Source organism: Euprymna scolopes, chromosome 34 (assembly GCF_053919585.1).
Source record: "Euprymna scolopes isolate OS-2025 chromosome 34, ASM5391958v1, whole genome shotgun sequence".
Lineage (NCBI taxonomy): Eukaryota > Metazoa > Mollusca > Cephalopoda > Sepiida > Sepiolidae > Euprymna > Euprymna scolopes.
The window spans coordinates 4,849,185-4,861,684 of NC_136515.1; the positions used below are offsets into that span (position 1 = coordinate 4,849,185).

Genomic DNA, 12,500 nt, shown 5'->3' on the forward strand with positions numbered 1-12,500 from the left:
AAGTTATGTATAAGGATATGCAACGTCTAGCTGAGAGTACACTAGGGAGGAGATATTAGGAGGCAAATTTAAAGATATCTGAAAATGGGAGGGAGATAAAGCATGTGGGTAGGTGAGGAATCCATGTGAGGGATAACATATGGAACGGGGGTAGATTGCAATCGAATTGGAGTCTTTGGAGTTGTGGAAATTATGGCTAGGATAAATATTTGGGGGTTTCCTATGGTAAGCAAGGGGAAATATTTAGGGCCAGAATTTACCATAAAAATGAGCATTTTTTCTATTAAAAAAAAAAGAAGCAAAATTTGCGTTTGGTCGGTATATTTTAACAAAAGATTGCAAAAAAAAAAAAAAACCCTGAGATGAAATTTCTCATGCTTCAGAAATAAGAATCTAGACATAAAAAGCCATCATATTCCAATTGGGTGAAAAAGTTTGCTCTCGGGAATCATTTTAATTCTAACCCGACTGAAAAAATTTGAACTTGCCCATTTTTCCATTTCGGACAACCCACAATGACCGTTTAAACCATAAATCCAGATAATTCTTGTCATTCTTACTCAAATTTCATTATCCAGACCAATTTTCGAAATCTGGCATCAGAAAACTATGAAACTGCACTGCTTTCTGGAAAATCCCGATTTTTACCCTTTTTAAGGTATTTTCCGTTAAATATTGGCCGTAAACCAGAAAACGGATAACATATGGAACCGGGGTGGGGGGTAGATTGCAATCTAATTGGTGTTTTGGAAATTATGGCTTGGCTAAATATTTGGGGGTTTCCCATGGTAAGCTAGGGGAAATATTTAGGGCCAGAATTAAGATGAAGATTGGTAAATAGAGTGGAGAGCGCTTAAGAATAGTGTCATATAGGGGAGGGTGAGCAGGGTATACGGACGAATGGGGTGATAGTTTAAATAAAGGTACAGGGAAAGGTTATATTCGCAGAGATAAGGTGGGGTGAAGTGGGTGAGTATGTGGATAGAAGGGCAAGAAAGGGAAAAAAGGGGAAGATAGAATTGCATAATATTTTCTTAATATACACAAGCTCTATCTTAAATGTTGAGCTTTTTTTCTTGATGAGTCTCCATTTAAAACATCTTTCATTATTTCTTTAATTTCCTAATATATCTATATATATCTATAAAAGTGAACGTGTCTGTGTACATTTCCCTACGCAATAACTCTGTCAATTCTTAGTCTACAGACTCGAAATTTGATATACAGGGTACTGAGATTTGGGAAAATCGATGTGATCGGTTTTCGGCCAGAAATTTCGCTGTTAAGGGGTTCACGATTTAATCTTTGAGAACTCTACCAAACTCCTCCGACAATTTTGGGTCTAAACACTTGAAATTTTAGATATTGGTTCCTTGGACATGGATCTAACTTAATAACTTGATTTGAGCCCAAAACAACACATGTTAAAGGGTCATAATAGGGGTCAAAGTTAAAAAAATTGACCGTTTTTTTTTTTTTTGCTCAGCATACACCTCCAAACAGCCGAGCAACGCCGGGCACCCATGCTAGTACATATATATTTTCAGTAGAACCCTGGGATATGGCATTAATCTATTCCGGGGTTGGTGAAATCGCCGTATCGCAAGGCCTAAGCAAAATTTTATATAGTACATATTAAAAAATTAGTAACAAAATACAGTACAGTATGTAATACACATATATATAATCAAATAACATTATGAATAACACCGTAAGGCGGGGCAAATACCGTAACCAGGGTCCGGAAAAACATTGTATTCCACATCATAACCTGAAAAAAACATACCCTAGGGCCACCATATCCCAGGGTTCTACTATATATATATATATATATATATATATATATATATTAGTGATGGGACAATTTCAATAATTTTCCTGATTCTGATACCATTATAGGATGATCTATAGATTTTGATTTTACTGGTTGTTTAAAAATCGATAAATATTGATTATTTTATTATTACTACCAGCAATTGGAAGATTTTGATTAAAACAAAATCATATAAAAAAAGAAAATTAAAGGAATCATTTTTGGCATCGGAAAATAGGCACAAAATTTTCCGATTCTGATTTTTCTGATTCCAGCTTCTGATTAATCGTCCCAACAATAATATATATATATATATATATATATATATAATTTTTTTCTTTTTGTTTTTACATAGGCAAAACCTCTTATCAAGGTCCAGAGACCACTCGAGGATAAGGGTTAAGAGTTTATAGTAGTCAATTGGACAATAAAGTAATCGTTAGTAATGGAAATTCGGTAAATTTGTTAACAAGTGGAATGGCTCATCGAAAACTTGTTTACGTTAGACTTGAAGACAACCATATTGTAGTCAGCTGGAAAACGGAAGACAATTCCACAAGCGTGCAGTTCTTAGAAAAGAAGCTTTGATCATGGAATCTATGTTTAGGTTTAGGCACAAATAAAGAGTGGAGGTAATTATTGATAGTGTTTTAAACTAGACGAGTGTTTCTTGTGAAAGTTTGACGAGGGGGTACCATAGATTGAAGCTCAGTCGAACACTTTCCATGAAAATAACGATAAAGCAGAGACATTATCCTTGCAACATTATATCGTCATGCATTTTTTTTTCTTTCTAAGCAAAGAATTTCTAATTTTTATGAGGAGTATACGCACGAATCGAGACAGTATAGACATAATAATAACAGTTAGTTTCTGCATAGCAATTAATCGTCCCAACACTGATATATATATATATATATATATATATATATATATATATATATATATATTCTTTTGCATGTTTTTACTTTTCATTGAGTTTTTATTTCTTTATTGTTGCTGTCTTGTTTCTCAGAGCCAAGCAGATGAAGAATGGAAGTTCGCCCGTTCCCGCCTTTGGATCAGTTACTTTGCAGAAGGGGCCACAGTACCACCACCATTCAACATCATCCCAAGCCCGAAATCTTTCACTAACATGATCACGCTTATCAAAAGTCTCATGTTGTCACACACCGTCGAACAGAAGCAAGCCAAATGGACGAATGTCAGGGTAAGTTCATCCGAGATCCATAAACGTTTTCAGGTTTTGGTAGCCCCTGCGCTTGAGGTCATCACTCTCAGTTCTAAAAAAATAAAATCGACGACGTGGGTTCCCTGCTACGACCGATATTTTGACGCCATTTAAAATTTTGTAGTTTTAACAAATACAATAATCTCATTGGTTAAGGAACATGGATGGGGAGACACAAAAACTTGTCGTTGTTATCATCCTCATCCTCATCATATCGTATGAATACAAAGATTTTATTGTTGGCATTGGTTTCCCCGATATTTTTCTAGTAAGAACTCTTTTCAGGGAGACATTAGGTACTTACAGAAGGGACCTGTTAGACTTTTTTCTTTAAAACATCAATATAAAATTTTGAGGGTCTTCAACTGCAAAAGTCGTCTTCATGATTGATGTTTTCCGTTTTGAATTTTTCAAACCATTTCCGAACACTTGATACTCTTATAGCTTTGTCACCATACACTGAACAAATTTTTTTGAACAGTTTTAGCAGCAGCAGCAGCCATTTTTTTTTTTAAGTAAAAAGCGCATAACTACCAATGGGGAAAAATCTACGTAACGCATGCTCATCATCATCATCATCATCATCGTATGAATCCAAAGATTCTATTGTTGGCATTGGGTTCCCCGATATTATTCTAGTCAAAATTCTTTCTAGAGAGACATTGGGTACTTATGGAAGGTTGCCAACATCCTAAGCGCTTGTGCTCGTCACTCTCAGCTCTAAATGATGATGATGATCATCATCATCATCGATATTCTATTGTTGGCATTGGATTCCCCGATATTTTTCTAGTCAGAATTCTTTCTAGAGAGACATCGGGTACTTATGGAAGGTTGCCAACACCCTAAGTGTTTGTGCTCGTCACTCTCAGCTCTAAAAATCAACGATGTGAGCCCCCTGTTATGACAGATATTTTGATGCCGTTTGAACTTTTTGCATTTGTAACAAACACAATAATCTCATTGGTTAAGGAACATGGATGGGAAGTGATGAGAACAATTATCATCATCACCATCATCATATCGTAAGAATCCAAAGAATCAAATGATTTCCCTGATATTTTTCTGGTCAGAATTCTTTCTGGAAAGACATTGAGTACTAATAGGAGAGACCACATGAAGGTTGCTAACATCCTAAGCGTAAGTGATTTTTTTGTGGAACAACACTCAGGTTGTCAGTCCCACCGTCACCCCCTCAAGAATACCAGCAGTAATGGGGAAGTGTACCTGACAAAAGGAAAATTTCGTCCGGATATTTTATTTTCGAAGTCGCGACTGACTAGACATGGAGCCACATGACCAGGGATATAGGTAAGCGGAAAAAGGGTTTTGTTTATATTAAGCCCCCTTAATACTACAAGCAACATCACCTCAAATAAACAAAAGGTGTGCTCCCTCTGCTACCGGCATGGGGAAACCAGGAGAAGAAGATGCAAGAGGTGTGGCCTGTTTTATAGAGAAAGATGCGATAAATCACGTGAAGTGGCGAGGATGCCTACTGGAGAGAATTTAAATGCCTACTGGAGATTATACATTAAAGAATTTTCGAAGCAGTTTCTATCAATTTACGACAAACATCTCCAAGGAAACAAAAACAAGAACACAAGCACGCCCGCAACTTGGATCTTACATACGTCAAGAATATATAATTTAGTCTTCTCTCCATGTGATATATATATATATATATATATATATATATATATATATATATATATATATATATAGAGAGAGAGAGAGAGAGAGAATAAATGATAAAAAACTATATTCCAAAATTCATGATGTTGACCATCTTATGACTTATTCCATTAACTTAGAACTCAAAATTAATTTGAACTCAAAATGGCGTAATGGGAACATTAAAGGTATTTGCAGCTTCTCTTCCAATTTTCGGATTTTAATCATGTCAAATCACACTTCATTTCCTTTTGATGGATTGATTGTTTCTATTTCTTCTGATGAGTTAAGGGCAGAATAGATTCATTGATTGATATAATAATTAAGTGATTGATTTTGCGCTACGAAATAGATACTGTCAAGAATTGTATAAGTCAACTAAATTAAAGGAATAAATTATAAGATGGTCAACATCATGAATTTTGGAATATAGTTTTTGTCATTTATTCTCTATATTGCTCTGTAATTACATTGAGCTTCTTAAATAAGGATTGGTATATACTATAAGATATATATATATATATATATATATATATATATATATATATATATATATATATATATATATATATATATATATATATAATATATATATATATATGTGTGTGTGTGTGTTATGTAAAAAGGGACAAACCCCAGTAAGTAAAATGCAAACTAGATAAGTTTGAAAATGATATTTGGAAAAGGTTAGAATCGAACCCAGTCGGCAAGTGCTAAAAAGATGAATATTTTATTTAGGAATCTAGGTATATAGCTTGGCGTCTACATCGCTTGAACAATTATCACCAAACTTGATCAAAATATTGGTCATGAGTTAACTTGGAACTGATTTCATGTTTAGATATCTAGACCAAATGCCAAGGTTACTGAAAAGGTGACGCTCACAATTTCCGCAATAACTTCCGGTCTTTTTATCGATTATTTTATTTTTTTTATTTTTTTATCTTTTATTTAAAATAAAAAAAAATTATTTTTATTAATATAATTATCTTTAAATTAAAAAATATTGCTTTATTTAACTAATTTATACATTACACTCATTTTCACGCAAAATAAGGCATATTGGCATTTGGACGTAAGGGCTACAATTTGGGATTGTGTTTCGCAGGAGAATCTGTAAAATCGAGCAGTCGGATATCTGTTCACATTACATTTAAACTTAGTACAGTTTAGTACAGTCAGGGAATCAGGAAACGGAGAGGGGATTCCAAAGTCTAGCAGACCGAGAAAAGTAAATATTAGAGCAGAAGGTTTTCCAGAATCTAGGGGCATCTACAGAGAAGGGATGGGAATTTGCTGCTTGTTGGTTAGTCTTGAGTATGTACGACGAGGGGACACAAGTGTCAGGAGTTCATCAGAGCATATTCCATTGAAGTACTTGTTAAAGAGGCACAGAATGTGACAGGTATGAAGTTCCATGTTCTACGGCGATATGAGGAAACCTTGTTCAAAGCCTTGATTTTTTTTTTGTCTTTTTTAATGAAATTTAAATAAATGAAGAATCTCGAAATGTTAATTTGAAATGCGAGCATATTGGATGTCGATTGAAAAGAATTAACGTTATGAAAGTGTAACAGGCGTCGGTCTTCTCATAATCACCTTAAATGTTTTTTTTGTTGTTGTTGTTTTTTCTGAGTTTTATCTTTTTTTGTTTTCTTTTCTTCTTTTCATTAATCCGTGACTTTGGAATTAAGCTGCAATAAAAGGATTACCGCTAGTCAAGCATTTCTTACTTAATCTCCCCCGCCTCTCTGTCTATCTATCTATCTCTCTATCTATCTATTTTAATGCCAGAATGCTTTATTACATCTTTTCTCTTCCACACAAATTCACCCCCTCTCCAACTCTCTCTGGTCTGATAAACTTATATAATGAAATATAATAGAACTAGGAAAATCCACAAAGCCGTCAGATTCAAAAATATATCCCACTTTGTCACTAGGCTCCAACCCCTGTCCCATCGCCGCAACGTTACATCCCTGAGCCTGTTCTACAATTATTTTGATAGAATGTGCTCTGATGAACTCATTGCACTTGTGCCCCCCTCGGCGTACATATCCCCGATAATACTGCTTAGCAGCAAAATCACACCCCTTCACGTTTGAGGTCCTTAAATGCCACAAAGCTGTCTACTCTAATAGTTTCTTCCTTAGAACAGCTAGATTTTGGAATTCCCTTCCTGTTACCTGCTTCCCTAACTGTATTGATATGCAGAAGTTTAAATGTAATGTAAACCAACATCTTGTTCATCTTTCTTAGTCATAGTCGCAATTAGTGGCACCTTACATCATTGCAACACCAAATCTTTCCCTTATCTCTATTCATCCGCGATCATCATTTTTGTTAATCCACAAATCAATCCCAGAATGAAGCCGCATCTTAAAATCTCACGTGCTCCTGAAAAAACTAAACTAAATTCAGTAACAACTGACATTTTACGTGTTCACTTCAGTAGAAGCAGACAATCTTCAACATAAGGCACATTGTGTGTGTGTGTGCTTGTGTGTGTGTGTGTGTGTGTGTGTGTGTGTGTGTGTGTGTGTGTGTGTGTGCGCGTGCGTGTACAGTCGCCGAATAAAATCAGCATTAGCGAACCACTACTGGGAGTTCAAGGAAAGTGAGCGATCGCTTATAGTAGAATGAAAAATGGTTTAGAAATTTAAACGACTCGTGTAGACTGTGTTTGAATGAGAAATTAGCTATCCTAAATTTAAAGAATCCCAAAATTTATTAAATTATAGGAGTGAAATAGTAAAAATATGTATACTCGAAATAAACTTTATCTTAGGCTAACAACACACTCACACACACACATGTGAATAAATAATATTAACAACATCAATAACAAAATGATAATTATAATAAATTAATAATGAATACATAAACAAATACACTAGCATGAAGTAAAATATAAGTGAAAAACATTCCCATTAAAACTAGGTTAGTTTCCAACACAAAGAAAAGAGAAACCCGTCCCCGCTAAAAAGGACAAAGAATCGGGTGAATTAGAGGTCATGTGAATCCTTGGGAACATATAAAATTATGAAGCAACATCGATTCCAGGCAATAGCCTGACGAATCCTCATGAGGATGAAATTCTATGTAGTTTAATTGCCATATATACTTTCAAAACTTACTACTTACTATATATGTGCATGTGCCTGTAAAGCTAAAGGAAGGTAATTCAGTTTATGATGTTAGAGGTTAAGAACAAAAATGTTTCAGCCATTTTTATTTAAAAAATCAGTCATGCTTATGATGATGGTAGATATCAATTAGGAAATAATAAGTGGAACGTTCTAGAAAATGATGCGCGAAAATACGGAATGTTTAAATTAGTAGGAGTCGCAGTCGAACCTTATACACTCCCTTAACACTGATCAAATCAGATAAGTTTAATTAAATTAATGATCTTAGAAAAATGCACGTCTTATTCTCGCAGGACCAAAGTTTGTTAAGTAAAGGTCCGCAGCACAATCGCACTTTAACTCGCCGGAAGAGTTATGCTAGCGAAAAGGGGAGACAATCCAAAATTAAGGCTTGCTTTCTTTTCAAACATTTCTGGCAATTCCAAGCATTTTCAATAAAATAACAAAGTATTGTAACAAGAACATTAACGAACCATTTATTAAATTTAATTAAAATTGTTACAAATTTAGCGAAAATATTTCAAAATAAATCAGGTTCTAAATTTACAACAAAAAAATAACGTTTTATATTTCAAAACGGTTATTTTCAAAATAAATATTTTTTATTATGCGCAAATAAATATAGCACTTATATATATATATATATATATATATATATATATATATATATATATATATATATATTATGAAATGAATGGAATGTATTTTTAAAATAAAACCATTTCTTTTTATTTCATTTATTTATTTATTTTATTTATTTATTTATTGAAAAGGATAAATTTTTATAATGAAATAAAATAAATTAGCAGAAATTCCACGGTAGCTGAAAATTTTTTAAGCACATAAACAAAATGACCAAAAAAGTAAAATAAATCAAATGACGATGAATTCCAAACAATTTTTTAGCAAGTTCTTTTTTAAGCTTTTAAAATATTAAAAAGAATCGATTTAAAAAAAAAATTTTGCAATGAAAATTCAACACAACACATTGTTTTTAGGGTTTTTTTCCGAATATTTTTTTTATATAAATTAAAAAGGAACAGATGTCAATTCACTTGCACATTTTTTTTATTTCAAAAAGAAACTATAATAAAAAAAAAAACTTAAGTCTCCTCTTAAAATGGCCTTTTTTTATAATTATAAAATAAAAGAGCCAATTTGAAACCATGCACAAACAACCATGTTTTTTTTTTTAATATAATTTTTGGAGAGGAAATGGTTTTAAAGATTTTTGATTGATAAAGAGCGATTATAAAGGGAGGTAATTCGTTTCTCATTAAGTAATATTTGCGATGATTATTTTTTTTATTGTGACACTGGACATACGGAGAAGTAATTTAACATCTAGATGTCTTATAAATTATTGTAATAGCTATTTTGGATTGTCTTCCTTTTACTTAAATATAACTCTTCTAAAACTGAAAACAAAAAAAGTACTTCCGGCGAGTTAAAAGTGTAATTATACTCGATTCGCATATTTGAGTTACAAAATTTAGATTAACACGAACAAAAAAATATATTTTAATCAAATCAACCATGTAAGAAAATTCATACAAGAACGTAACGGATTTAAGAAAACATTCAGCCATATTTGAGCTGCGAAAAATTGGATTAAAACACACACACACACACACACACACACATCTGAGAAGATATTTCGGGATTATGGAGATGCATCAAAGATTTGATTTTTTTTTTTGTTTATCCCTGATGCCTTATATTGATTGAGGATTTGAATAAACCAGTTTTGAACCCCACCCATGGATTAAAAACTAGGCGCTTACGTCACATAACCCCTTTCGTGCCTCTGACCTTGGTGGTATCGGATTATGGTTTCATTTGTTTTCAAATTGATATTTTGATCACGCTAATCTGTTTAGATTATCGAATTATCCGATGAGTTAAAGCTTTTGTTATTCTTTTTGTAGATTAGCGATGTTTTAAACCACCACATTTCAACACGTAGAAAAAAAAAACTATTACGTACTTACGCGTCATGTCGAAATTAGTAGAAATTCCAAAAATTATGAAAAATGATCGAGTAGAAAAATAATTACAAGTAAAAATGAAAATTTATTGATTCATAGTTCGATTGTATGTTTTAATGTTGAAGAGTTCTCAAGATCCAGGGGAGGTAACTGAAAAAAATACCATCAAATTATTTTGATTAAATAATTGTAATTCCGCTATTTTTAAAGACAAAGTCTCAGAAGGTGATTGTGGGTGAATTTTGTTAAACAATATTTTTAGCACATCTTCTACTGGATCATTTCAGAATTTATGCCAATTTCAAAATGACACGTCATTACGTAATTATGTTTTCACCTGAAATGCGTTGTATAAAATAGCACACTTTTGTTTTTCTAAATTTATTAAAATTACAGATTGTGAAAACTTACTTGAATTATTCAGACTAGCTAAAGAAAAAACAAAGACTATAACTGTGGCCGGAAACTTTGTTTTCATCACTTTCGGCATGTCCCTGTTATCTGTGGCAATCCAGTGATGCATTTTTAGAGTGCTGCTATTGGTCCCGTTTTCATAACTTGGTACGATAGAGAGCATGAGTTGTACAATGGCGCATCTCCGATCTCGCTCGTTGAACATTGTATAACGTTCAGACATAATAGAAGGTTCCTATCACTCTTATTATTCAAACATATCTGGACAACTAGTAGATTTTTACAAAATTAGTTTAAAAAAAGAAAAACAATTTTTATCAAACGGAAATGGAATCATATCGTTTTTCTAAGGCGACAATATTATCGTTCACTCCTGTATTGCTCTGATATTCACTGCGACATAGTTCCTAGCCACAATTTCTAGTTCACATGGTTTCTAGATTTGAAACACCCGCCATTTGAGAAAGAGGACTTTCCTCGAAATATATTACAGAACTTGCCACACAGTAAATCACTGTGTAGAAGTTTGAGTTTTCAAATAAGATTTATTATTAATTAGTGGAACCTGTGAAAATTCCACGACAGACTCTTTCATATGTAATATATTGATGTTGGCATTCTGTGGATGTTCAGCGTAAATGGAGACATCTTGATATTACTGTAGCTCTTTTGTTAAAACTGCAAAAGTATTCTTGTTTCACTGCACAAAGCCACCGTTCACAAATGCATCGAGTATTGTTGTGTATAAATGTAAGATAGCCGGCTTGCAAATATATTAGCAGCAGTAACCGAAAAAGCACATATGCAAATTAAGAAGTATGCGTGGGCTTGTGCGACAAGGAAAAAAAAGGACACCACGTGATCGGGCAGAAAGAAGCAAAGCTCGTGCCGGAGAAAATGGACGGGTAAAGTTGAAGGAAAGAAAAGGCTGGCAGTGTAAGGTTGGAAGAGAAGCAAAAACGCAACCAGGTGAGATGGACATGTAGCCCCATTGTGACGGTGAGAGACTTTTAAGCTGGTGTTGAGACGGCAGGGTTTTGTTAATCTCATGGCAGATAAAACAGTTGGAAAAAAACAAAAAGCAGGCATTGGTTGGAAAGTAACGGTAGTAAATGCCTTTTGCTAAAGCAGAAAGAAAAGTTGAATCAGTTTTATTTATTTTTGTTTAGTTGTTCCTTTGCGACGGTATCAGACGGCGTGTGGGTCTGAGAGAGGTTTGAAATGTAATGAACACGGTTCTAGCATAACGGTCACGTTACAGTTGCCATATCCAGAGCTGATGCATCTGCCATTTGTCTCTCCCTCATATGAATCAAACTCCAGCCTCTATCCCCATTATTGCAGTGCTGCATTTCTGTGTCTGTTTTACTAGTTTAATGAAATGTGTCCTGATGAACTTATGGCACTTGTGCCCCCTCGATGTAAATTATGGGTGTTTCTAAGTTCACACTGACTTATTGCATAAACGTGTTGCTTTTGGGGGTTTGAAACGATTTTTGCTGGTTGGAAAATATTTTGATTTCAGACGCTCCTGTGAAAACTTGGCTTTGAAAGTGACGAAGAAATTGGATTTTAACAAAACGAAGAAGGAAAAGGTTTATTAATTAGAGACTGCGCTTGTAGGCATCACTTTGCAATTCACTCACCACAGCTTGAACAGGATGGCTACCAGCAAAGCTATTTTTAAAAGGCTATCTCCCTTTATGTGTAGTTTCGCAATAAAAATATAGTGATGAGGGATTAGCGTGACAAAACTTCGAAAAAGATATACAAAAAGACATACAAAAACACATACAAAACACATACAAAAACACATACAAACACATATACAAACACATACAAAACACATATAAAAACACATACAAAAACATAAAAAAACACATACAAAAACACATAAAAAATATAAAAACATATACAAAAAGACATACAAAACATATACAAAAACGTATAAAAAACATACAAAAACATATATAAAACATATACAAAAACATATTCAAAACATATACAAAAACACATACAAAAACATAAAAAACACATACAAAAACACATATAAAAATATATACAAAAAACATACAAAAACATATATAAAACATATACAAAAACATATTCAAACACATACAAAAACACATACAAAAACATAAAAAAACACATATAAAAACATATACAAAAAGACATACAAAACATATACAAAAACGTATAAAAACATACAAAAACATATATAAAACATATAC

General features: G+C 33.2%; 1 protein-coding gene across 2 annotated transcripts in view; it reads left to right on the forward strand.

Moving 5' to 3' along the window:
* Nucleotides 1-12,500, forward strand: part of LOC145259101 (transient receptor potential-gamma protein-like) — a 159,431-nt gene that overhangs the window by 133,423 nt on the left and 13,508 nt on the right. For both annotated transcript variants that reach the window (XM_080116756.1, XM_080116755.1), the window contains exon 10: nt 2,829-3,023. In XM_080116756.1, coding sequence (XP_079972882.1) covers nt 2,829-3,023 — 195 coding nt within the window. The remainder of the gene's footprint in view (nt 1-2,828; nt 3,024-12,500) is intronic.